General features: G+C 49.0%; 2 protein-coding genes across 3 annotated transcripts; one reads left to right on the plus strand and one right to left on the minus strand.

The window, feature by feature from the left end:
* The first annotated feature begins 6,607 nt into the window (after positions 1-6,607).
* On the plus strand, positions 6,608-9,603 carry Dctpp1 (dCTP pyrophosphatase 1). Its single transcript, XM_028885691.2, has 3 exons — positions 6,608-6,765; positions 7,459-7,569; positions 9,167-9,603. Exons 1-3 carry the CDS (start codon positions 6,662-6,664, stop codon positions 9,453-9,455), a joined length of 504 nt encoding a protein of 167 aa, XP_028741524.1. The 5' UTR covers positions 6,608-6,661; the 3' UTR covers positions 9,456-9,603.
* A 2,289-nt stretch (positions 9,604-11,892) lies between these two features.
* Positions 11,893-22,260, minus strand: Znf771 (zinc finger protein 771). 2 transcript variants are annotated; one of them, XM_028885563.1, is made up of 3 exons: positions 22,153-22,260; positions 21,623-21,772; positions 11,893-12,894 (listed from the first exon to the last, which is right to left on the minus strand). In XM_028885563.1, the coding sequence occupies exons 2-3, from the start codon at positions 21,761-21,763 to the stop codon at positions 12,082-12,084; spliced, it is 954 nt and encodes a 317-aa protein (XP_028741396.1). In that variant the 5' UTR covers positions 21,764-21,772; positions 22,153-22,260; the 3' UTR covers positions 11,893-12,081. The 2 variants fall into 2 exon arrangements, with proteins under 2 accessions (XP_028741396.1, XP_037066332.1); XM_037210437.1 differs by having other exon boundaries at positions 21,623-21,785; positions 22,153-22,227.
* Positions 22,261-26,393: the final 4,133 nt, after the last annotated feature.

A 26,393-nucleotide genomic window follows, 5' to 3' on the forward strand; every position in this document is an offset into this window, starting at 1 on the left:
GCTCTTGACTTTAACTCAGCCCATTTCTGTTACTCTGTATGTTGCCACATTTTCCATGGCTTTACCCGTGTGCCATTACATGCTGCTCCCTGGACAGTGGGCTGGCATCTCCTCACTCAGCCTTCCTCTTCCCAGAATTCTCCTTGTCTGCTTATCCCCCCTATACTTCTTGCCTGGCTACTGGCCAATCAGCATTTTATTTATCAACCAATCAGAGCAACACATATTCACAGCATACAGAACATCCCACAGCATCTCCCTTTTCTGTCTAATCAAAAAGGGAGGTTTTAACTGTAACATAGTAAAATTACATATAATAGAACAGTTATCAAGCAAGAATTACAGTTATAATATCTAGTCTATTTGTATTTGGCAAAATTAAAGAAAATGTTCTATCTATCATATTTGTGAGTCTAAAGTTTCATATCTAATTTATCTTTTATCATAACCAAGGAAAGTTATAATGATAACTATCTAGTCTTCAACTACATCAAAGACCTCAGAAGAATATAATATTACCTAAGTAAACAGGAAGAGCATTGTAAGCAACTTCCAAAAATCTAGAATGACAGAGACAGCTGGCTGCCTGGACAGTCACCTAAAGTTCTTCTGCAATGTTGGGGCATCCATTTTCAGCCCATAGGTCTAGAGTCTCTCAGTCATTTCTCTCTGTGTCCTGTAGAATATCTGGCAGTTTCTTCTGCGAAGCAGGAACCATTTTATCTTGCAAAGTCCAGTGGTCATTTTCCTATGGGTCCTGCACGTCCAATCAATACAACTTTTTGTCAAGCAGTCCAGGCAAGAACAGTTTCCTGCCCAAATGGCTATTTTTGCCAAGAAGAAGATAAACTCCATATGGAGTGTCTTCGATGCCCATCCTCCTCTTTGAAGTAAATCAGTGCTGCCAGGAGCAGACATCTCTCATTGTTCAGGAAAGTCTAAATTTTTAAAACATTTTAAATGCCATATTCTGTAGGTCTTTGAAGTGTTTGAAGATTACCTATCTAATTGAAATCTATCTATGTATACCTAGAAAACTTAACTAACATGACTATAAGTTTGATTATCACAGATGATTAACTATTAATCTGTATTTCTTAATGATATATTACAATTTTAAATGAGTTGTATAAACATAATACCTTAAACAAGAGTAAAAATACACATACAGTATAATAAAATTAACTTTAAATTTGTATCAATATACTAAAATTCATAGCAATATAAAATACTTTACACAAGTTGTTGTTCTTTAAAAGTAGATTCAATAATCTACCCTTTCATCCTATCATATCTATATCCTATTCCCCTTTTTTCTTTAGAAAGATATTGACTGTGACCAATAACAATTTGTAAACAATCTCTAAGCAAAGACAAATATCCATAATCTAGTTTTGGGGAATGTGATCGTAGTGTTCTAGGCTACTTCCTGCTGATAGGGGTGCTGATAGTCTTATGGGGATCCTAAGCTTTGCTGTTGACTCCGCCCACCTCAGCTTCCCAACATGGCAGAACCAGCTTTGGGGGAACCATGCTCATCGCTGACTCTGTGAAGCAGTGGATCTACGCTTCCATCCAGCAGCGTGTAGTCCCAAAACCTTTTCTTTCTTTTTTCTGTCTGTACTAGCAAAGGCTAAATCCACCATGCTCCACATTGTACAGCTTGGAGATGCCTCTGTGTCCTGTGGCGTAAATCTGCAGCCATGCTCCTTAGCTCATGGCGGCTGGCGGCCAGCTCCGTCTCACAGGCAGCTGCCAGGAGACGAGTTTGCGCTGCTGCTGGCATGAGACTGTGAGACGAGGAAGCCCAGAGTGGCTCCATTTCTGTACATTCCAAATCTTTAATCTTTCTTAGGTCTAGATGGCTCAGTGCCTGACAGTGAATGCTAATTGTAGCAGAAGTTTTTCTGTGTCCCACCTGGCCCGTGGTCAGGAAAAATCTCTCACCCACAGTCCCACAGCCTTTTGTAAAATAATCACACAGAGGCTTAATATTATTCATACTTGCCCAGCCACATCTCCTCACTCAGCCTTCCTCTTCCCAGAATTCTCCTTGTCTGCTTATCCCGCCTATACTTCCTGCCTGGCTACTGGCCAATCAGCATTTTACTTGTCAACCAATCAGAGCAACACATACAGCATACAGGACATCCCATAACACTTGGTCCTCCTGAAAAAAATATAACAAGATTTAATACGGTGGTGGATGTAGCTACGGACACATATTGTCCCATTCTACCCACCACACATGAAGGGTCCTTTGAGGCCACCTAGGCCAGATCCCTATGATCTATATAGGGAAACTGAGGCTAAGATTAGCAAAGATCTTCTCAAGGGCACTGGCAGTGGGTACCCAAGCCCTTAGCTCCTGGTATCCCAGCATACCCTATTGTCTCTGTCTCACTGGTCAGGGCAAGTCTCTCTGCTGTCACATAATCTGCCTAGCAATAAGCCTTCACCACGGTCTTCTCAAGCGGCTATTACCTCTTCCATTCCAGTTTCCCAAAGAGCCATACTGGGACCATTGAGGAAGGTGGCCAAACTCTTTTGAGAGCAGCAGAGAGAAGGCAAGCATGTACATGCTTGCCTGACCCAAGCCAGACATCCTGTAAAATATTTATTGGCTTGTGCTAGAGAGTCACCCTTGGTTTGAAAAGATCCAATTTCTTGGGAGGCTAGGTCTATAAAGGGCTGTTGACAAGTGTGAACTGAAAGACAAGTCCAAATACATTGAAGCCCTAATTAAAGCAGGCAGGTTGGACTGCCAAGGTATGTCTAAGGAGACTGGAGAAAACTGACTGGATATGGGGGGAGGGGGAAGAGCCTGGGAATAAGAGGACAGCTAATGAGGCCGCATACACACTCATATCCATTCCCTCCCTGTAGGACTGGCCTTCTCTTCAGAGGACGCTACTGTGACAAAGACCATGGATGCTTCTGCCAGATGCTAGTACAAGATGGCTCATTATGGAAAGGCCCTTGCCACATAAGCCTATCAACCCGAGTTCAACCCCTGGGACCCACAGCAGCAAGAACCAACTCCATGGGCTGGAGAGATGGCTCAGTGGTTAAGAGCACTGGCTGCTCTTCCAGAGTTCTTGAGTTCAATTCCGAGCAACCACATGGTGGCTCACAACCATCTGTAATGAGATCTGGCACGTAGGCAGAACACTGTATACATAATACACAATAAATAAATCTTAAAAAAAAAACTACTCCATAAAGTTGTCCTCTGACCTCCAGATGCCCATTGCTACACACACACACACACATACACACACACAGTAATAATACATTTAAAATGTTCTTAAAAGATGCCTTACAGAAGCTCACAGGCAGAGTCTCCTGGGGAGAATGCAGAGGTGACCCCGACTCTCCTCACCAGCCTCCACAGGTTCCCTGAGCTCAGACTCTAAAAACCTCATCTGTTACTCCTCCAAACCCGAGGCACACAGCATCCCTGTGAAGGGATCTCCAGGGAGCTTCCAGAGAAGAGCTGCAGTTTTGTTTTTGCTCTAATTTTGAAGCAAATCTTACTGTTTAGGCCTGGCTGGCCCTAGAATTCATGTGTTGTTGTTGGTTTTTACTCTTTTGGGAGCCTGCCACCCAGCTCCCTCATAAATAACACATGGGGGCTTATTCTTACTTATAAATGCCCTGCCTTAGCTTGGCTTGTTGCTAGCCAGCTTTCCTTAAATTATCCCACCTGTCTTTTGCCTCTGGGCTTTTCCCATTCTCTTACTTCTGTAAATCTTATTCTTACTCCATGGCTTGCTGTGTAACTGGGTGGCTGGCCCCTGGAGTCCTCCTCCTTCTCTCGATAGGCCCTTGATCTTTTCTCTCTCCTCCCAGATTAATTCTCTCTGCCTGCCAGCCTCACCCATCCTTTCTCCTGTCTCATCATTGGCCGTTCAGTTCTTTATTAGACCATCAGGTGTTTTACACAGGCACAGTAACACAGCTTCACAGAGTTAAACAAAGGCAGCCTAAACAAAAGTAACACAGGCCGGGCGGTGGTGGCGCACGCCTTTAATCCCAGCACTCGGGAGGCAGAGCCAGGCGGATCTCTGTGAGTTCGAGGCCAGCCTGGGCTACCAAGTGAGCTCCAGGAAAGGCGCAAAGCTACACAGAGAAACCCTCTCTCGAAAAACCAAAAAAAAAAAAAAAACTAAAACAAAAGTAACACACCTTAAAATAATATTATACAACACATATATAGACCAGGCTAGCCTCAAACTCAAAGATCCACCTACCTCTACCTCCTGAGTGCTGGGATTAAAGGTATGCACCACCACACCCCATCTGGTGCTCTAATTTTATTATTTTTATTTGTTGTGGATTTTTAATTAAAAATTATTATATTTACTTGTGTGTAACATGAATTTTAAATGGTCTTATCAATAAAAAGCCCAGAGCTAGGTATTGGGGGTGAATTCTGAAAGATCAGAGAAGCAGAACAAGTCACAGCCAACCTCACTTCAACAGCTCTTCATCCAATCCTGTTTCCATGAATTCTCAGACTGGAAGCTTCTGAGTCCTCACCCGAATGGATCTCAGCTGAACCGCTGCTAAAAGCCTAACAGCTTAAAAGCCTCTAGTTCCTGGTCCTCACACTTTATATACCTTTCTGCTTCCTGCCATCACTTCCTGGCATTAAAGGCATGTATCTTTCCCAAGCAAAGACATGAGATCTCAAGTGCTGGGATTAAAGGTGTGTGCCACCACTGCCTGGCTGTTTCCAGTGTGGCCTTGAACTCACAGCGGGCACAGAGCCTCATGTCTATAATTCTAGTATTTAGAAGATGATGGAGGATTGGTGTGAGTTTGATGGTAGCCTGAGCTACATAGTGAGTTCCAGGACAGCCTGGGTTACAATGTAAAATCCTGCCTCAAAAAAAAAAATAATAATAATAAAATAAAATAAAACCAATCAAAGCAACAAACAAAAAATGCCTCTTCTTAGGTAACTCTATTCTTGCCATGGTTAATGATGCAGTGATTCTTCAGGTTTGAAATTAATAACTCTCGCTGGGCGGTGGTGGCGCACTCCTTTAATCCCAGCACTTGGGAGGCAGAGCCAGGTGGATCTCTGTGAGTTCGAGGCCAGCCTGGACTACCAAATGAGTCCCAGGAAAGGCGCAAAGCTACACAGAGAAACCCTGTCTCGAAAAACCAAAAAATAAATAAATAAATAAATAAATAAATAAATAAATAAATAAATAAATAAAGAAAGAAAGAAAGAAAGAAAGAAAGAAAGAAAGAAAGAAAGAAATTAATAACTCAAGAGCTGGGGTAGCTCAGTGGACTGGGTCCAGCACTTGCCTAGTAAGGTCAAGTCTCTAGGTTGGATTCCAGCACCCTTAAAAATGGGAAAGAGGGTGCTGAGGCGACAGCTCGGCAATGAAGAACCTTTGCTACTCTTGCAGAGGGATCAGGGTCTGGTTCCCAGTACCCACACTGGGTGGCTCACAACTGCCGATAACTCTAGCTTCAGGGGATTCCACATCTCCGACCTATGCGGACAACTTCACTCATGTGCACATACCCAGCCACACACATACACACAATTTTCTTTGCAGATTTTAAGGAGGGAAAAAATCTTAAGGGGCTGGAAAGATGACTCTAAGGACAAGATCACTTGCTGCGCCTGCAAGTTCTATTCCCAGTACCCACTGGCATCTTACAGCCGTCTGTAACTTCAGTTCCAGAGAACCTGACATCCTCTTCTGGCTGCCCTGGGCAGAAGACACGCAAGTGGTCCACAGACAGACATGCAGACAAAACACGCGCGCGCGCGCGCGCGCACACACACACACACACACACACACACACACACTAAATAAATAAATTAAATGAATGAATGAATGAATACAAATGTCTCTTTTTTTTAAAGAGCCTTCAGAAACTCGCTAACGTAAGCGAGTTTGGTGTCCTCTTGTGTGTTACGTAAGGCTGTGATAGTGACCCATGGAGCTGGAAAGGTGGGAAGAGGCCAGACCCTATCTACCTGCCACAAATTTCTGTGTCCTGTATCCTATGCTGCAGGTAAAGAGGAAGAATGCCTTCCTCTCCCTGTAGGACAAGGATGGGTTAATTGCTTCCAATCATTGGAATCCGCTGGAGCAGGACACTGACACGGGATACGATGCCTGGGTCCTCCTTGTGTCTGGACCCTTTCTGGTCGACCTCATTCAAAATGTGTGAAGGCTGTCCTGGAGCCTTAAGCAGCGTTCCTAACTAAGAGACAACGCAAACATTGGGTCCTTCACTTGCAGGGTTTTGCTTGCCGCGGACACGCCTCCTCCGCTCCTGCCACTTCGCTTTGGCGCCATCTGGCGTTCATTAAGCAAACAGTTACGTCGCATTAGGCTTTCTGCTCTGGTCTCTTTCCCAGATTGAACTGGTCCGTTTCCCTTTAAGAAGTTTCCCCCGGGCGGAAGAACTCGAGGGGACGGGCGAAGAAAACACACTTGAAGCTCCCTCAGATTGGTCCAGTCCGGATAAGGGGCGGGCCGTAGCAAAATCCACATATCGGAGTGGGCCCTCCTCCGGCTCCGCCCCGGGAACGCACCAAGACGCTATGATTGGCCGGGCCCTGGAGGCGGCTCCGAGCGTGGCGCGGTGTTTGCTCGCGCCCGCGCGGCTGGGAAGGGTGGGCGGGATGTCCCAAGCTGGTGGCGGTACGCGTGGTGATGATGCGGGGCAAGAAGATGCTGCTGCTGCCGGCCCGTTCAGCTTCAGCCCGGAGCCCACGCTTGAGGACATGTAAGCAAGTCCTTGTCCTGCCTCGGGTGAAGAGATTGGCCCTTTTGTCGTAGTGGGGAGGTCCCCTCCACGTGGTCCGCAAGAAGAACATGCTCGTGTCGGTCGGGGCCCTCCTGGCCGACCTCTGGCGAGCCTAGCCAAACCTCATCTGCACGGTGCACCACCTGAAGCCGGGGAAATGGGTGGCGCCCCCGGGCATGTTAATACCAACCTTTAGTCCAACTTTGAGGAGATAACGGGGGTCTGATAGTGCCTGTGCACCCCAAGAGTGAGGGTGGGAGGACAGGGGAGGCTGAAGTGTAGAGAGATGTTATTTCTTCTTGCAGAATATCAAGGAAGGCCCCCAGGGGACGTTGTCTCAAAACTGCATCCGGTGATTAGCTGGACTTAGGCGTTCAAACATAAGGGCGTCAAGGGAGAGGACCAGCAGAAGTAGCAGGAAAAAAATGGAATAATGAAGAGTGGTGCAAAATTTAGCTTGAGGTTAAAATCTGTACAGGGGCGCGTTCATTTCCAGATGATCAGAACAAGTCTTGTTAGGAGGTAATAACTTAGGGACATCCAAAAACTGACCGTGGGGTTCCTGTTATACCCCATCTCTGTGTATGACCTGACCTGGTACCTGGGCCCTGTATCTTGTCCCTCACTCTCCAGCCCTGGGACTTGAACCTCCACCCTTTGTTTTCTCTCCAGTCGACGCCTCCATGCAGAGTTTGCTGCTGAGCGGGACTGGGAGCAGTTCCACCAGCCCCGGAACTTGCTCCTAGCCTTGGTGGGAGAAGTGGGCGAGCTGGCAGAACTCTTGTGAGTAGATGGGAGGCTTCCTGGAAGAGGCTGTTGTTCGGGGAGGGAAGCATGTACCTGAGCCTCAAACACAGGGGCGGGTTTTATTTTCCTTATTGCTGTATTCTGCTGATATATAGATGATGGTTATAGAGATGACAGATGGGTCCCAGTTTCCGGCGAGAGAAAAAGTGAGGCAGACCTAGGTCTAAGAAGGACAGTTGTCACCGGCATTTTACCCCTGTGTGGACTGAAAATAAGGAATTTCAAAATAGGACCTGCCCAGTGGCCTGCCAGACAGGGAACTTGCACTTCAGAGGTGGCGAGGGGGCTGCTGAGATGTCTCAGTGCACCTCCCGCTCCATCAGAAGAGCAGGGTTCCGTTCCCAGCACCCCACTTGCAGGTCATAATGCCCATAACTCCAGTTTCAGGGGAGCTGACACTCTTCTGGCCGCGGAGGCTCCTGCGTATCTGCAGTGCACGTACAGATAGATACACAGGTGCCTGCGGACACCCACAATCAGTACATTCTTTTAAAAAAAAGGAATTAGTGAGGCAAGAAAGGGCAGGTTAAATTCTGGGAGAATCCGATCCAATATGAGGACTTCGTATCTGTTCTTGTTCTCTGGCCTGTCCCAAGCGTCTGGCCCATCGCAGGTATTTTGAAGAAGACGGAACTGTGGAAGACGAGGGTGGAGGCAAACCCAGGCAGAAAAGGTTGGAGCTAGAAAGTGATGGAGTTTGGACGGAGGGCCTGATAACCTGAGTTGCAGAAAGATCTCTGTGCCTGCAGGGCAGATTGGTCGTCTGAGAGAGTGGAGTAGACTAGTGAGCAGACTGGTGTAGCCCTTGAGGGGCAGCCATTGTAGAGCTGAAGAACAGAGAACACAGACGTCTGAGCAGGCCATTCCTTTTTTACAGATGAATTAGCATCAGCTGTGGGTTAGGTCATCTGGAACCAAAAGATGGGGCCTTGGACCAGGCTGACTCCGGTCCTAATGGAAGGAGACTGATAATACATGAGCTAATTTTAAATGATCTGCAACTGGCGTGGGTTAAAAGGAGAGTCAAGTCAGATGTGGTGTGGGATGGAATCCCCGCCCTGGAGAGGAAGAGGCTGGAGGATCGATCAGGTGTTCCTTCTCGGCTCCGTAAGAAGCTGTCTTGGGAGCGGAAGGGAGATGAAGACATAAGAGTTTCTGAGGTGGTAACCTCTGAATCGAGACCCGAGAAAGAACAGTGACTGCAAACAGAAAGGGGGTAGTGGCTTTGGGTGGGAGATTAATGGGTGAAGATAAGTTAACAGGAAGTAAATTCAGCTTCTGCACTGACCTAGGTCTGGGGTTTGGTTAGGAATGGCAGCAGCTAGGGTAGGGAAGAGTAGCCTAGACCCTCCAAGTGTCTCAACAGTGTCCCTTGGTCTCTCCTTGGCATGGGTAGTCGTGGGGGTTTGGCTGTTACCTGTTCCAGTCTCTTCCCCACCTGGCTCCATCCAGAGCCCAGGCAGGTGGATTACCTCGGAGGGGTTTTCTGGGCTGTGGAAGTGTGATACTTGATAGACTGGAGGCAGGCCCGCTGAACTAGCAAGCTCGTGTGTCTGTCCTGTTCTCTTTCCAGTCAGTGGAAGTCTGATGCAGAGCCTGGTCCTCAAGCCTGGCCGCCAAAGGAACGAGCAGCCCTTCAAGAGGAGCTTAGTGACGTCCTCATCTACCTGGTAGCATTGGCAGCTCGTTGTCATGTGGATTTACCTCGAGCAGTGGTTTCCAAAATGGACACCAACCGACGACGTTACCCAGTCCATCTCTCCCGAGGTTCTGCCTGCAAGTACACAGACTTGCCCCGTGAGACCATCTCAGAAAACCAGCCTGTGGGGGCTGCAGACCCTGCCTCTGAGTTGAAAAACTAGGCCTCTACCTAGAAAACGGTGTCTGAACAGCAGAGATGGACTTGTTCTGGTCCATTCATACTAACTCATGGGTCTGAGTGAGACCCAAGAGTCTCCAAAAGATAGTCTACTGGTCTTTTCTCTCTCAATAAAATGATTTAAGGCAACAGCTTCTAGATTTTTCTTGGGTGGCCTTCAGAGAAGCAGGGCTCCCCAGTTGTTATTTTGCCTTTTCAACTTAGGACTTAGAAAAGTAGAGAACAGGAAGTAAATATGGGCCACAAGTCTTTGATGAGCGCAGAATACAGCCTCCTTTCCTCCTTGGTCCCGTGGTGTAAGTAAAGGCCGCCCACCCCTCTCACCTGCCTAAGTCTGTGATTCCTCTCCAGCTAGATGGTGTTGAATGATTTATGTGGTGTGTGACCTAAGGCACACCACTTCCGCTAAGACACCTAGGCCTGCCTCCCAAAAAGAGGGGTACTGCAGAGAAAGCAGAGGTAGTGCCTGCCCCTCGGGCTGTTTCCATATCAGTAAAGTGAGGGGTCCCCAGCAGCCTCCCCTGCCCCTCGGGCTGTTTCCACATCAGGAAAGTGAGGGGTCCCCAGCAGCCTCCCCTGCCCCTCGGGCTGTTTCCACATCAGGAAAGTGAGGGGTCCCCAGCAGCCTCCCCTGTCCCTTTTCTCTAATGACCCTTGCCTTCCCAGGGAAAACAATTTATATTAAAACTGCTTTAGTTTTATATTCCCAAATGTACTGAATCTTATAAAATTTAATTTTATTCCCTTTCCTTTATTCCTTGTGTATAATCTCGTGCAGCCTTGTCGCTGGAGCTCCAAGCTTTTTTTTTTTTTTTTTTTTTTTTTAGTTTTTCAAGACAGGGTTTCTCTGTGTAGCTCTGGCTGTCTCCTAGAACTCCCTGTAGACCAGGCTGGCTTGAACTCACAGAGATCCGCCTGCCTCTGCCTCCAGAGTGCTGGGATTAAAGACGTGCTCTACCATCCTGACAAATCTTAAAACATGACTTGATAGGGATGCTGGGGTATAGCTCTTCACAGTTGATGGCTTCTGGCAGGGTGGGTGGGGAGGACTCAGTTTTCTTTAAGGGACTGGACACTGACTGGGAGTTTGACCATGCTCCAGGGAGTAGATGGGCAACACAAATTGGACTTGGTGTTTTTTTTTTGCTTTTTTGGTGGGAGGGCACAAGGTTGGGAGGGCCGAGCCGGGAGAAATAGGAAGTGAGTGCGACTGGGGATGCATTGTGTGAAATTCTCAAATACTGAAAATATGATGGAAAATAAAGGTGTACGCCACAGGGAGGGGGAAAACTGACTTCTGGGGCTGGAGAGATGCTTAGCAGTTACACACTTGCTGCTCTTTCCGGTCTTTGTTGTTTGTTGAGACAAGGTCTCACTATGTATCGTTGGCTGGCCAGGAACTGGCTGTGTAGACCAGGCTGGCCTTGGACTCAAATCCATCTGCCTCCCAAGTGCTGAGATTAAAGGCGTCCAGCACCACACCCAGCATCTTGCAGAGGACTGAAGTTGTGTCCCCAGCACTCACATCAGGCTGCTCACAAATGCCTGTAACTAACTCCAACTCTTACTCCCTCATCTGGACTCCATCAGCACCTGCACTCAAGCATGCACAAATCCAGAGCCTCATCCGTCCCAGAGATCCACAAGGTAAAGGGAGAAAACCAATTCCTGCAGGTGTCCTCTGACCCCACACACACACACAAACACCATGGCACAGTCCCCTCCCCCATGTTTTTAAAAATCACTAATTCCATACCTGTAATCCCAGCATTAAAGAAGCTGAGACAGAAGGACCCACGTTTGAAGGCAGCTTGGCTACAAAATTTTTCATATGTATAAATGTTCTGTCTACATGTGTGTAAGTGTACCATGTCAGTGCCTGGTGCCCGTGGAAGTCAGAAGAGGGCTTTGGATCCCCTAGAACTGGAGTTATGGATGCTTGGAATGGAACCTAGAGCCTCTGCAAGACTAATATATAGAGATACCTACACACACACCCCGGAGAAGTCACTGCCGACTTTCCCCCATCTCAGTTCTGGGGAACACCGGATTGTGATCGCCAATTTCCTTATCCGTGCTACGCCATTCACTAGCTGTCTGCAACAGTGAAGATAAATGAGGTTTGGAGCGAGCTGTGGTGGTGCAAGTTCGTCATCTCAAGATTCAGGAGGCAGTTCTTAAATCTGTATAATCCCTTTTCTCCCCATTTGACGCACTGACCCCCAAAGGCCAACACCATCATCTAGTCATGAACATGTCCTGTTTATGGTTCTTTTCAGAACTGGGCAAGGCATAGCGGAAGGCAGCTGTGTGATTCTCCCCTCCCAGGAATCCCTTTAGGCTACTTGACAGCCCACTTGGTTCCGTTATACCTGGTGCCCTTCCCCTTCCCACCCACCTCACTCACAGGCACCGGGGAGGTGAGGATAGAATACTTTATTCACTCAGAAAGGCCAAGGGAATGTAGCTGGGGACGGGGCACGGTTTCGAGGGACCCCAATTAGGGCACTCCCTGTCGCCCCGTCCCAAAGCACCCCGACCCGGGTGGCAGGCGCGGAAGGAGCCGTTCGGGTGCAAACCCCAAGTGCCCCTCGCTGCCCCGCCGTGGCTCAGCTGCCCTCGCACTCCGGGCAGCGCTCGGTGGGCGTGGCGGCTGTGGCACTGGCGGGCAGCTTGAAGTCTCGGCCGCAGCCGGCGCAGATGTAGAGGCGGCGCCGCATGTGCGCGCGTCGGTGGCGGATGAAGTGTGAGCTGAGGCGGAAGCGCCGGCCGCACTCCGTGCACGGGTAGGGCCGCTCGCCCGTATGCGTGCGCGCATGCTCCGCCAGGTTGGAACGGTGGCCGAAGCGCCGGCCGCACACGGCGCAGCGATGCGGCTTCTCGCCCGTGTGCACGCGCCGGTGCTTGGCCAGCGCCGAGCTCTGAGCGAAGCGCGTGCCGCAGTCGGCGCATGCGTACGGGCGCTCGCCCGTGTGCGTGCGTCGGTGGCGCGCCAGGCACGAACTTCCGCCGAAGGCTCGTCCGCAGTCCGGGCACGCGTAAGGCTTTTCGCCCGTGTGCACGCGCAAGTGCTGCGCGTAATTGGAGCTCTGCGCAAAGCGCCGGCCGCAGTGTGCGCATGCGTACGGCTTCTCGCCCGTGTGACGCCGCCGGTGCTGCCGCAGGTTCGAGGCGGCGGAGAAGCGCTTGTCGCACTCTGGGCACTGGTAGGGTCGCTCGCCCGTGTGCGTGCGGCCGTGCTTTGTCAGCGCCGACTTCTGCGAAAAGCACCGGCCGCACTCCGTGCACGCGAAGGGACGCTCGCCCGTGTGCGTGCGCGCATGTTTGGCTAGTGTGGAGCGGCGTGCAAAGGCACGGCCGCAGTCCGGGCACGCGTGGGGGCGCGCCGGGTCGGCCGACGGCGCTGGCATCTGGCTGGCGACCTGCAGGGAGAGGGAGGACAGGTCAGCCTTAAGAGGCCCCAGCGGAAACCTTGGTCTCCTGCACAACGCAATTTTTTTTGAGCCTCAGTTCCTCCATCTGTAAAATGGGAGCTGTGCCTGCCTCCGTGATTGTGCACCTTACATGAGTTAATACATTACAGTGCCGGGTGGCATTACAGTTACTTGTATTAATTCATACATCTATTGGGCACGTCCTAGGTTATAGAGTTAAGAGGCACTGGGGATTTGACATTAAAAAGTGCTAGGTTCCCGTAAGGCCAGCAGTGGGACGGGAGGATCCTGAGATCCAGGCCAGTCTGACTTCATACGGGGACCCTGTCTCAAAACCCAAGTGCTTGTGATGTAGCAGTGACTGAGAGCTACCAATTTCCTCAGCCCTCGGGGGAATCCTGCTTACAGGAGTAATAGGTTAAGACGGCTGGTACAGCTGGAATGCTGCAGAGTTAGGCGGGCTAGGAAGACCCTGTTGTGACAGGGCCGGTTATCCGGAGGACTGACATGCAGAACCGCTATAAGGGACTTCTGAGAATTTTCATCAGGAAAGTGACTAGCTCACACATTTCAAAAGGCTCTTTGGGAACCCAAACGAAGGCGGAAAGACAGAACCAGGAGCCTAGCAAGGAGGCAACTGCTCTCGTCCGAAAAAGGACCGGTTGCTCTAAGCCCAGGAAACTAGTAGAAAGTGGAGCCAGCGAGATGTCCGTTTATCCACTTTAAAGTTTAAGAGATGGCAACAAATCGGCCTTGATGTAAGACTCAAAGTGATTAGGGTTTAGTTAGATCTGCCTGCCTCTACCTCTCCTCCATGTCTGGCCCCAAGTATCCAAGGCGTTTAGGCTTAGAACTCCATGGGTGGAGCTGCCTTTTCCTGAGGGGAGCAGGGAGGGGGGGTACAATCTGCTTGGGGCTGTACGGAACTCAGGACCACGCCGTTTTCAGCCTAGAGTGGTCACTAAAGCCTCGAGGCTGAAGAGAGCACCCAGGGGACGGTAGAGGAAACTGGAGCAGCCAGCTGGCGAGTGTGGGCAGAAGCCAGGACGGGCAGCTTGGCCAGGACCAGGCTCTCAGCAGACCTTTAAGAGCAAGCTCGTTCTTAAGCTGTGAAGAAGCCAAATGCTGCTCTGAGGCCTGAAGTTGTGAAGCTTGAGTCAGTCTGGACTTCTAGAGATAAAATCAGGAAAAGGCAAGAATGCTGTGTAAGAAGCAGATGAAGCAGAAACATTTTGTACTCAAGAGTGAAGAGGAATATTGAAGGCACATTACTCCCTTCTAATAAAAAAGAAAAATACCATGTATAGACGGCTGAAAGCATGGCGTGGACTTCCTGTCCGTGAAGGAAGTTTGTGAGTGAGGTACAGTTTGCTTCCTGGTGGGGAAGAGAACTGGGGGACACTGGGGTGGAAGGATCCCCTAGTAAAGCCAACGATGAGTACTGTGAACCAAGCAATTAAGAACATTAACTCACGCTGGGCTTGGTGGCGCACACCTTTAATCCCAGCACCCAGACGGCAGAGGCAGGAGGATCTCTGTGAGTTCCAGCCCAGCCTGATCTACACAGCAAGTTTCAAGACAGTCAAGATTACATAGGCCCTGTATTTTAAAATAAAATCAAATAAACACAGAGAGAGAGAAAAAAACCTATTAATTCGTGATCAGAGAATCACCTGCAACACAGGGCAAGACCTGCTGCCTCTCCTGTGTTCAATCCAATGCCACTCTCCTTTAAAGAGGAGGAAACACCGCAAGAACGGTAAGTGACAGGGAACAGGACCTTCTCTTTCAGAAGCTGGAGAAGTGCAACTCGAAGGCCATCAGTGCTTTATAAGACACTGGCTTTGTGGTCAGATGGGGGTGGCACATGACTTAATCCCAGCACTCAGGAGGCAGAGGCAGGTGCATCTCCTGTGAGTTCAAAGGCAGCCTGGTCTACATAGAGAGTTCCTAGCCAGCCAGGGTTGCATAAAGAGACCCCATCTCAAAACAAAACAAAGAAGAAAACTAGAACATGAGACAATGTGGGAAATAAGCAATCAGCCAAGAGAGCTCTGGCTTTAATAACAATAGCCCTCCCTTAGCTTGGCTTGACTTGCCCAAGTTTCAGCTGCCAGCAGTCAATCTCGGTCTGAAAATATTAAATGGAAAATTCCAAAAATAAACAATTTGTAAGTTTAAAACAACTTTATTACAGTATATTATTATAGTTCTATGTTATTATTATTGAACTCTTACTATGCCTAATTTAGAAATTAAATTGTATCATAGGTATATACCTAAAGAAAAAAAAAACACAGGCCAGGTATGAGAGCACACCTATAATCCCAGGACTCAGGAGACTGAAGCAGGAGGATCACAAGTTCTGGGCCAGCTTGGGGAATATGGCAAGCACCTATCTCAAAAACAACGTATATATATATGATTTGAAACCATTCAAAGTTTTGGGCATTCACGGCAGGGTGTGTATCTTGAAATGCAGTGTCTAAAAGGGGCTTCTGTAGTCAAGAGCCCCATGTCAGACTTTGACATGTATGATATTACAGTAAATCTTCCCGTTACCCCTCAGTCAGGTGGGACAGTATCTTAATGTGTAGCCTAGGCTAGCCTCATACTCATGGACAAAATCTACCTCCTGACTGTTGGATTACAAGTGTGTTCCACCATGCAGGTTTACTTTTGTTTATTTATTTATTTTGTTTGTTTGTTTTATGGAGAGGTTCTTGCCTTGCTATCATATAGCCCAGGCTAGCCTGGAACTTGAAATCCCCTTACCTCCACCTGCTGAGTACAGGGATCACAGGGTCTACCTCCTGACAGCAGAGAACACCAAGGCTTAGAGAGACTAAGTTGACAAAGCATGAGGAGATAATGAGGAGATGCAACTCCCCTGAACTCACAGCCAGGACCAGACAGAGGCTCCCTCTAAGTCTCCATCCGTTAAAGAACACTGGGGAGTTCCAGTCTGAATTACTCAGGGCCACACTGCCCTCCCTTCCCTGGTTGTGACATCCACTGAGTCTGTGTCAACATGAGACACTGTGGAGATGACCTTTCTTCTAGATCCTTCCCCCAGCATCCTTCTTTAAGTTGACGGTGCCCAGTCTGGAGCTCACACTGGCTTCTTCGACTTAGGAGAAAGAAAGCCTTCCCACTAGTTATCACTCCCTCCATCCCCAGATGGAGGGGCCTCGGGCACCTGGAGTGGAATCTTGGTAATGGTCTGAGTCTAGCTCCCTGAGACACTGATAAGGCCTGGAGAGATAACCATCATTCTAGCACTTGGATGGCTGAGGCACAAGGGTCATGAGCTTGAGGCTAGCCTGGGTTAAATAGTGAGACCCTGTCTGAAAACAAGCTAATGAAATTAGCTTATTATTTTGTGCTAGGTACTTCAGCCCCCTCATATAAATGAAGAAATAAGTCACAGACATCAACTGATTACCCAAGGCCATACAGATAATAAACAGCAGAGCCAGGGTTTAAACTCAGGTCTATCATTCTTAGTCATGATGTGATCCTAACCTCACACTGAAGTGTGAATTCACCTAGGCACCTTGTCTTCTCCCCTAAACCCTTTAGTCAAAATCCTCCTCTTTTCCTACAAAGTATAAAACACCACCCCCAAGGCTAGCTCCTTACCACAGGATGTGGCCCACAGCCTAGCACTTGTGAAAAATACAGACTCAGGTTGGAGCTGTGGCTCAGTCGGTAGTCATTACTTAGCACACACGAAATCCTAGGCCTAACCCCAGCACTGCCTACACCTGCCATGGTGGCATGCCACTGTAATCCCAGTACTCAGGAGGTGGATGCAGAAAGAACAGAAATTCAAGGCCAGCCTCCACTCTACTGTGAATTCCAGCTGGCTCCATGCCTGGAATTCCAGCATTTATGAGGTAGAAACAGAAGACCAGGAATTCTAGTTCTTCAGCTATACAGGGTTTGAGGACAGCTTGAATGTTAAGCCTCATCCAAGATTTGAGTCCTAATCTTCCTTTTAGGGGTTGAAAAGATTGCTCTGTGGCTAAAAGCACTGGCCACTGCAGCAGAGGACCTGGACTGAGTTCCTAGAACCCACAAGTATCTGAAACTTCAGTTTCAGGGGTTACAATACCCTCTTCTGGCCTCTATGGGAACTACACATATCTGATGCACACATACATGCAGGCAAAATACTTGTGCACAAAAAAATACATCTTAATTTTTTTAAATCTTCATTTTATGCTGGTGATATAACTCAGTGGTACCTAATATACACAAGACCCTAAATTCAACCTCCAGCATTGCAGAAACAACGACTTTCACTTTATCAAGCTCCCGATGATCAGTGAGGATGTACATAGAGCCTTCTTGTGTGTGTGTGTGTGTGTGTGTGTGTGTGTGTGTGTGTGTATGTGTGTGTGTGTGTGTGTGTATTTTGTACTCCTTCAAGATATGTATTTATTATTTAAAGAGTTCCATTCAGGGCTAGTAGGACGGCTCAGCTGGTAAGGGCACCTGTTGCTAAGCTTGATGACTTGAGTCTTATCCGTAAGACTCACCTGGTAGAAGAAAGAACCAACTTCTGTAAAGTTGTCCTCCGACTGCCATAGGGGCCATGGTACCCACTGTACACACACTCACACAAATGACTTCAAATTCAGGCAGATCAGAGTTTGACAGGCAGACAAAGACTACTAATCCAGGCTCTGAGTGTACCATCCCTGAGGACTATTTCCCTACAGCTCTGGGGACTGAACCTAACATGCCCAGCTTTACCAGGGAGTTACATCCACAACCCCATTGAGGCCTATTCTCAACAAGGCATGGCCATGGGATGACAGGTAATGATCAGTCTGCTGGTACTGGATGCCACCCACCCGCCATCCCCCAGACAGGCACTTGCTATGCAGCCCACGCTGGCCTGGAACTTGGAATCCTCCTGCCTTGGCCTCCCTAGAGCTGGAATGGATTACAGGTATGCACCACCATGCGGGCCGGAAGGCACTTTTGAGATAACTAATTTGTACACTGGGAAATGAGGCTAAGAGAGGCCACTAACAAATGACTGAGCTGTCTTGGTGGCAGAGGGCCACTTATGCCTTACGTCTAACCCTCCAACTCCTCCTAATCCACTTACCCAGATCCCAGACTGACATTTGGGGGTCAGTTTGTTTAAGACAGGGTCTCTTGTCTTGACTGTTCTGGAACTCAGTGTGTATACCAGGCCAGCCTCAACCTCACTGAGATCCTCCTGTCTCTGCCTCTGGAATGCTGAGATTAAAGGCATTCGACACCAGCCAGTGTGGTGGTGGCAAATGCTCTTATTCCCAGCACTTGGGAGGCAGAGGCAGGAGAACCAAGGCTACACAACAAAACCCTGTCTTGAGGAAAAATAAAAAGGCATTCACCAGCATGCCTAGCACATTCACTGATCTTTTATCCCTCTTTACATTTGGAGAAACTGAGGCAAAGTAGGTAAATGGTAGAGCTAGGATTTGACTGCTACCTGACATTATTTACAGTTTGGCCCAATGGACCTTTTATGACTTTCATGATAAACCTTTTTCTCTCTCAGCTTCAGCTAGTTCAGGGGTGGGTACCCAAACACCCTTTCTCTTCCTGATGCTGCTACTTTTAGTTCAACACAGACCACTAACCTTAGCAGACAATATTTTTGTATTTGTTCTTTTTTTTGTTTTTGTTTTGAGACAGGGTTCCTCTTTAATTGCCCTGTCTTGGAACTCACTCTGTAGCCTAGGCTGGCCTCAAACTCACAGAGATCCACCTGCCCCTGCCTCTGCCTCCGGAGTGCTGGGATTAAAGACATGAGCCACCATATCTGACTGTTGTTGTTGTTGTTTTCCTTCTTTCATTTTTTTAGATAGGGTTTCATGGAGGCATGCCTTAAACCCACTACATAACTGAATAGAACTTTGAACTTTTAAAAATGTATGATGTGTCTGAATGTTTTGCCTTTATGTTTGGTGTCCATGAGGGCCAGAAAAGGGCACTAGATCTCTTGGAACTGGAGTTACAGGGGGTTGAGAGCCACCATGTGGGTGCTGGGAATTGAACCTAGGTCCTCTGGAAGAGCAGCAAGTGCTCTTAACTGCTAAGCCATCTCTCTAGCCCCAACCCTGAACTTCTGGACTTCCTGCCTCTACCTCCCTAGTACTGGGACCACAGTATATGCCACCATGCCTGATTATGTGGTGCTAGGGGTCAGGACTTCTGCATGCGAGGCAAGAACTCTAAGGGCTGGCACATCCTCAGCCCCCTGCCAGAGATTCTTTTGAAGGAACTCCAGTTCTTTTCATTGATTGGCTTCAGACTTCCCATGTCACAGCAGGACGGAACACGGCACGCCCACGCTGCGGCCCTGTCTTGTTTAAAACCTGTTACACTTTGGCCCCGGTGGACCCTTCCAGGGTCACTTTCTCTGAGCCTTTGCTCTTGCCCCCCGCCCCACTTGTCACTTAAGTCTCCACGGTCCACACTGAGCACCCTCCCTTGAAGTCTTTCCCATTGCCTGGAGTAGTCTGCCTTCAACTCTGTCCAACCTGAGATCAGCCTAAAACAAGTCTTTGATAAAAATGGCAGGCCAGGCCGGGCGGTGGTGGCGCACGCCTTTAATCCCAGCACTTGGGAGGCAGAGGCAGGTGGATCTCTGTGAGTTCGAGGCCAGCCTGGGCTACCAAGTGAGTTCTAGGAAAGGCGCAAAGCTACACAGAGAAACCCTGTCTCGAAAAACCAAAAAAAAAAAAAATGGCAGGCCAGCGTGGTAGGTCAGCAGGTAACAGGGCTTGTCGTGTAGCCCTCAAGAACCAAGTTCTGTCCCTGGAACCCATGGTGGAGGGAGAGAACAGACTCCCAAAAGTTGTCTTCCGACCTCCATATGCGGGCCTCTCTCAAAGAAATTAAATAAAGTAAAATAGTTGGAGGCAGGTGTGGTGCACACCTTTAATCCCACTAGGGAGGTAGAGGCAAGCAGATCTGAGTTTCAGACCAGCCTGGTCTACAGATCAAGTTGCAGGCCAGCTAGGGCTACACACAGAAACCCCATCTCAAAAAAACAAATTAACAGCAGCAACCAAAAATACTAGCTGAGCCTTGCACTCTTCAGTGCTGTGGAGGGAGGATATGGGGAGATTAGTTAGGTTTGCAGGCCGCCAGCCTAACCTAACTCCAGGCTCAGTGAGAGACCCCCTGTCAAGGGAATAAGGTGGAGAGAGATGGAGCAGGCACCTGCCATCCTTGTCCAGCTTTGGCATGTGCACAGGTACACACATTCACATAGACCACTCACCCACACATACAGAAAAATGCAGAACTATTTACACAATGCTTGTGTGTAAGACACAGCCCTAACTCATGTATCCACTCAGTGCTGACAACTCCAAGAGGTAAATGCTGCTATGCCCTCCCTTTTACTAACAAGGAAACTGAGGCACAGCGAAAAAGCCAAGTAGCTTTTCTCAGGCCTGAAATTTCACAACTAATAGGAAGGCTGAGGTCAAAGGACTACCTGCCTGCCTGTGCTACAGAACAAGTTCTAGGCCCACCCAGGCCACTTGGTTGAGACCCTGTCTCAGAGGAAAAGGGCTACAGTAAGAGACCTGTAAAGCCTTGGTTCAATCCTGGTACCACAAGAAAAGTTAACAAGGCTGGGGAATTGTCAGCTGGAGGTAGGTGATGGGAATGGAAGTCCACCCTGAGCTCCAGAGCCCTAGGACTTAATGTACAGACCAAAGAAGTAAGCAGGACCCGCAGAGCCTGAAAGGTGGGCTGTGCTAAGACGACAAGCCAAGAAGGCTGGAAAAAATCGGGCTTCAAGGTTAATTTGGAGTGAAGAGGCCTAGAGAGCAGGTTCCCTTTCCCAACAACTCACCATGTCCACTAGAGGGTATCAGAATTTCCCCCCTGGGATGCGGGCCTTGAAACCCAAGGATGCAAGAGCCCTTCAGCTGGACTCACGCTACTCAGACAGGGTCAGCCCAGGGTCCTGGCAGCTCTAGGGGGTAGGAATAGCTGGTGACAGTTAAGGTCTCGAACGGCAGGCTCTAACTCCTCCTGATGTCCTGATGTCCTTAATACGTTCAGATCCCTTCAGAAGAAAATCCAGATTCCCAGCATGGTCTGCCAACCAACGTACCCGGAGCCATGCTGAAGTATGAGGGAACTACTGGCCCTTAGTTCTCACTCAAAGGGCCATTCTTTCTGCCTGGAGCAGTCACTTACTAACTTTGAGATCTTAGGTCAGTTACCAACTGTCCGGTGCCTCAGTTCCTCACCTGTAAAATGGAGTCAATACTACCAACAAACCAGATTGGAGGTGTTCAGAATAGCATCTGGCACTCTAGAAACTACGCAAGAGTTAGCTGTTACTGTTACCTGAGTCTGAATTATGCTCCCACCTCTGGCCTTCCCCACTCCTATATATCTGGACTCAGGACCCAGGATTGTGAGTTTATGGACATCAAGCTGCAAAGAGACTGGAAACACTCAGCATGGTGTCCCCAAGCAGCACTCAGCATGGCGCCTGACTCTCACAGTGAGCCAAAACATCTGTCCGATCAGGTGGAGGGCAGTGGGCAGAGGGATGGGCTAATCCCGAGGTTCTAGCTCTGAGATCCAGGAGAAGGCTGGGGGTAGGAGTCCTGACTTCGGTCTGAGGGACGCTGAACCTGGCACAGGCTCGAGGCAGGGGGTGGGATCAGGGTGTCACACGTACCTCCTTGTTGTCCACAGGGATCTTGAGTTTCACCACCTCATACTTCTCCTCACCCTCCTCCTCCTCACCCTTCACCAGCAGCACCATCTCCTCCTGCATCTCTTCCTCCTCCTCCTCCTCTGCCTGCTGTTCGCCAGGCATCTTGGTGTCCTGAGGCGGGGCGCTGGATCAGAGGCTCAGGAACCGCCCCCCACCCCCACCCCACCCCCACGGTGGCCCCGGCCCAGACAAGGCGGTGCAGCCGTGGCTTCCCCCGCCCTGTCCAGGCTCCGAGTCTAGTCCTCTCCCATCCACCCTAGCCCGGCCCCACGCTCCGGCACTGCCCAAGGCCCAGCTCGGGAGACACCCGTTCACCCCACTCATCCCGGTATTCAGGGCCCTGAACAGTTCGAATCTCCAGCTCCCCGCGAGTTGCCACCCTCCTCGCGCTGAGTCACTCCCCGGAGCCTGGGTCGGCGACCCCAGCGCTAAGGGACGGACGGGCTGGAGGCCAGCTGGAGCTGAGGCCCTGGGGTGGGGTGCGCACTCACCAGCCCGAGGTTCGGCGCTCGTGCGGCCCCGGGCCTGGGCGAGGGGCGGTTGGGTGCTCCGCGAAGGCCGCGGCTCCGGAGGCGGGGGCGGGGCGGGGCCCCGGGGGCGGCCATTCATTGGCTCGTGCGCCTGGCCCCGCCCCTGGGGGAGAGGCCGGAGGCCCGGACTTGTGTCCTAACCGCCCCGGGAGGGGGAGCCTGGACTCGGAGGTGTCGGCGGTCGGGAAACTCCTAACGATCCGAAGATGCCCAGCCCGGCCTTCAAGGCCCTGCAGCCGAGTTCCGACCACCCTCAGCCGGCCTCCGCCGCTCCTGGGTCTCGACGCCCCACCGAGGCTGCTGCGCCCGCGTAGGCCACGTGCGCCGCTGCGGGTCTGGGCCTCTCGCTGGCGCCTCGCCTGGAGAGCGGCCCTGTTACCTCCTCTCTTCGATCCCCTCCTTTTTCCTCCTCTGTTTCTTCTCGCGTCGCCTTCTCGTCTACTGGCCTGCCAGACAGCTTGCTGTTTGCCCGCATAGCCCAGATCCACGGCCGCCCAATCTTGCCCCCTTGGTTTACCAAGTGGTGGTTCTGACTTTGGAGTCAGCGTCTCACTGCGTTGTATCCCTGGTTAGTTTTGATCTGGTGGCGAGTCTAGTTCTAGTTCTGCCCCTCCCCCCACCTCCAGAGCGGAGTTACGGTGTCTGGTTTGTGTACCAGTTCGTGCCAGTTTACTGACTGTTTTACACACTTGGTCACATTTGCTTTGCATACAGGACCACAGCCCCATTTTACACACGCACTTCAAGATGATTCAGAGAGGACTGACTTGCCTAAATTACACAGTAAGGAAGCATTTTTGACACCAGGTAGTGTGGGTGGAAAATTAGCCCAAGGTCAAATCCAGTCTACAATACTACAGTACTATCTTGCTTATCCCGCTAGATATTTTTAGCTGGGCAGGGTGTCGCTCAGCATTAGGGAGGCAGAAGCAGGAGCAGGTGGATCTCTGTACATCGAAGGCCAAGCAGGCCTACATTGTGAGACTCTAGCTAAAAAACAAAAGAAAAGGGGAGATAAAAGCAGAGAGAACAATTTGTGTTTCAGAGACACACTTGGAATACTACAGATAGCATCTAATGACGCCCGAGGGCATCTGCTCCTGATAGGACTGAGAACAGAAAATTAAATTTGAAGTTGGGTGTGTTGGCTCACCTCTGTAATCCAAGCTACTCTGGAGGATCCTGAGTTCAAAGCCAGCTGGGCAACAATATAGAAGCGTCCATTTCAAAAGGAAAAAGAGGGAAGGTCTGCATGAGGTAACTGAAGATCCAGCTCCAGCTGTACCTTGATGGCTGTCTTCTGATGGTGTTGTGCAATATTACTTTAATATGTGTTAGTGTTACATGTTTGTGCTGTGGAACATTTAATGATGCAAAGTTGTGTTGCATTCTTTTATATTGCATTTGTTTAACTCTGTGAAGGAAGCTGTGTTACTTTGCCTGTCTAAAACACCTGATTGGTCTCATAAAGAGCTGAACAGCCAATAGGTAGGGAGGAGAAAGGATAGCCGGGCTGGCAGGCAGAGAGGATAAACAGAAGGAGAAAACTGGGAAGAGGGAGAGATCAGGGAGCAAAAGAAGGGGCCAACCACATAGCTACACAGCCAGACACGGAATAGGAAGAAAAGATACATAGAAAAGAAAGGAAAGAAGCCCAGAGGCAACAGGTAGATGGGATAATTTAAGAAAAGCTGGCAAGAAACAAGCCAAGCTAAGGCCGGGCATTTATAAGTAGTAAGTCTCTGTGTGTATTTACTTGGAAGCTGGGTGGCAAGCCCCCCAAAGAACAAAGAGTAAAGAGTAAAAAAAAACAAAAAAAAAACAAAAAAACAACAACAAAAACAAAACTACAGGTGTCAGAATGCTTCTTTGCAGTTTTTTTTTTTGTTTGTTTGTTTTTTAGTTATTGATTAAAAAGTTATATGTCTGTGTGTGCTCACATGCTTGCAGGTGCCTGAAGAGGCCAAAAAAAAGGTATTTAATCTTCTGAGGTGGAGTAAGGACAGTCGTGAGGGATGCACATGGGTGCTGGGAACCATACTCAGCTCTTTTGAAAGAGCAGCAAACTCTTGACTGGTGAGCCAGCTCTCCAGCTCCTTTAATTAAGTTTTTTGTTGTTTTGTTTTGGTCTTTGGCTTTTTGAGACAGTTTCTCTGTATAGCCCTGGCTGTCCTGGAACTTACTCTGTAGACCAGTCAGGCCTGGAACTCAGATCTGCCTGCCTCTGCCTCCCAAGTGCTGGGATTAAAGGTGTGCACCACCACTGCCCAGCTGTTTGTTTTTTAAATATGTATTTGTGTGTAACTGAGTACGTGTATGTGTACCACATTCATTCAGGAGCCCCCAGGGGTCAGGAGAGGGCATCAGATCACCTGGAGCTGGAGTAACAGATGACTGTAAGGCACCATATAGGTGCTCAGAACCAAACCCAAGTCTTCTGCAAAATCAGTAAATGCTCTTAGCCACTGAGCCCTCTTCCCAACCCTAGTTAAATATTCTTAAAATGGCAGTTAGGTTCTGGTTGTATAAGAAACTATGGCCAGGGGACTGGAGAGATGGCTCAGCAGTTAAGAACACTGGCTGCTCTTCTGAGGTCCTGAGTTCAATTCCCAGCAACCACATGGCAGCTCACAACCATCTGTAATGAGATCTGGTGCCCTCTCTTGGTGTGCAGGCAGAACACTGTATACATAATAAATAAATGTTTAAAAAAAGAATCTATGACCCTACAGCACTTTGTCAAACACGTGCACCAAGGAAGGTCTGCTCCTCAAAGACCCCCTTCAATACGTTATTTGCACTGTTTTCGACTCCTCCCTGCTGCCTGTTTGTGGGCTTCTCAAGAGGAATGTGGGAAAAAATAATCTAAAAATGTCTGATCACCATGAGGGGAAGGAAAAAGGAGGCATCTTTCTCCCCTGAATATGCCTTCCACCCCAGAATCTTCATTAAAACTTAAAGATCCACATGGCAGGACACAATAGGCTGCTTATCCCAGCCATTCTGGATCTCTAAACTTCAGTTTTAACTGTCTCAGCTGAATTCTCAGTGGAGGACAGGGTCAGAGAGCCCTTCTCTCTATAAAAAGCAATGCAGGGGGGGGCCTAATGCTAACAGTTGATGAAGCAGCAGGCCTCCACTTTAGACTTAAAGACCATCTTATGGTACAGACCAACGGCCCAGTTCTGTTGATTAAATGTTTCTCAAGGATCGGGCTAGGCCCCACATATAACCTTAACTACAAATGGTTCTGTACTGCCTGTTCCAGGAAATTTCAACCATGCCTTTGTTTCAAAAAGGTTGTCTATCATCGTCTGGCAACCCTACCTTTGTTTCAAAAGGTTGTTATAACCACCTTTGTTTCAACAACCTTGCAATCAATGATTTTGTTTTAGGTGGTGATGATTAACTTATGCTTATGTTCTGCTCCTGTAACCTATTTTAAAGCCCACCAAATGCCCCATTTGGAAACCCCCTATCCCTAAGCTATAAAACCTTGTCTTCCTCAAATCCAACATTGACCTCATAAACCCTGCCTTAGGGGGAGGCAACCCGTGTACAGGAATAAACAGCTTGCTTTAATTAATTTGGCCATGATTTGGGTTGGTGGTCTTTCTCCTTCCATCTTTTGGATTAACAAACACCCCCCCCTTTTTTTTCAAGATTCCAAAATTTTATGTGTATTGTATGTTTTCTTGTATCCATGCATGTGCACCATGTGCATGCCTGGTGCAGCAGAATTCAGAAGATGGCATCAGATCCCCCGAACCTGGAGCTAGGGCTGGTTTGTAAGCCACTATACGGGCGCCATCTGTCCAGCACAGGAGTTACACTTTACAGAGGGCACCCAGTGATCACAGGGTTTTCAATGGAGCAGTGACATGGCCTGACAATTTTACAAAGCTCACTGGGGTCTGCTTGGATAGAAAAAGAAGACAAAACATCAGGAAGGGTCCTTCAAAAGCCCCTTTAAGGGCTTCATTTAGGGCCAACAAGATTCTTATGCAAGGGCCCTTGGGGCAGATTGCAAAGTCCCAGGATTTCAAGTATGCATCTATCTTCACAAGAGTCTGGATAACCGATTTCTGGGGAAGCATCAATGGCTAAGATCTTGGGAAACCATCGGACTATTCTTGAGCAGTTATCTGAGTTACCAGGTCTGGCAGGAACTTGCCAAATAAGATGAGTGGAACTAAGGATTC

This window comes from Peromyscus leucopus, chromosome 1 (assembly GCF_004664715.2).
Source record: "Peromyscus leucopus breed LL Stock chromosome 1, UCI_PerLeu_2.1, whole genome shotgun sequence".
In the NCBI taxonomy this organism is placed as follows: domain Eukaryota; kingdom Metazoa; phylum Chordata; class Mammalia; order Rodentia; family Cricetidae; genus Peromyscus; species Peromyscus leucopus.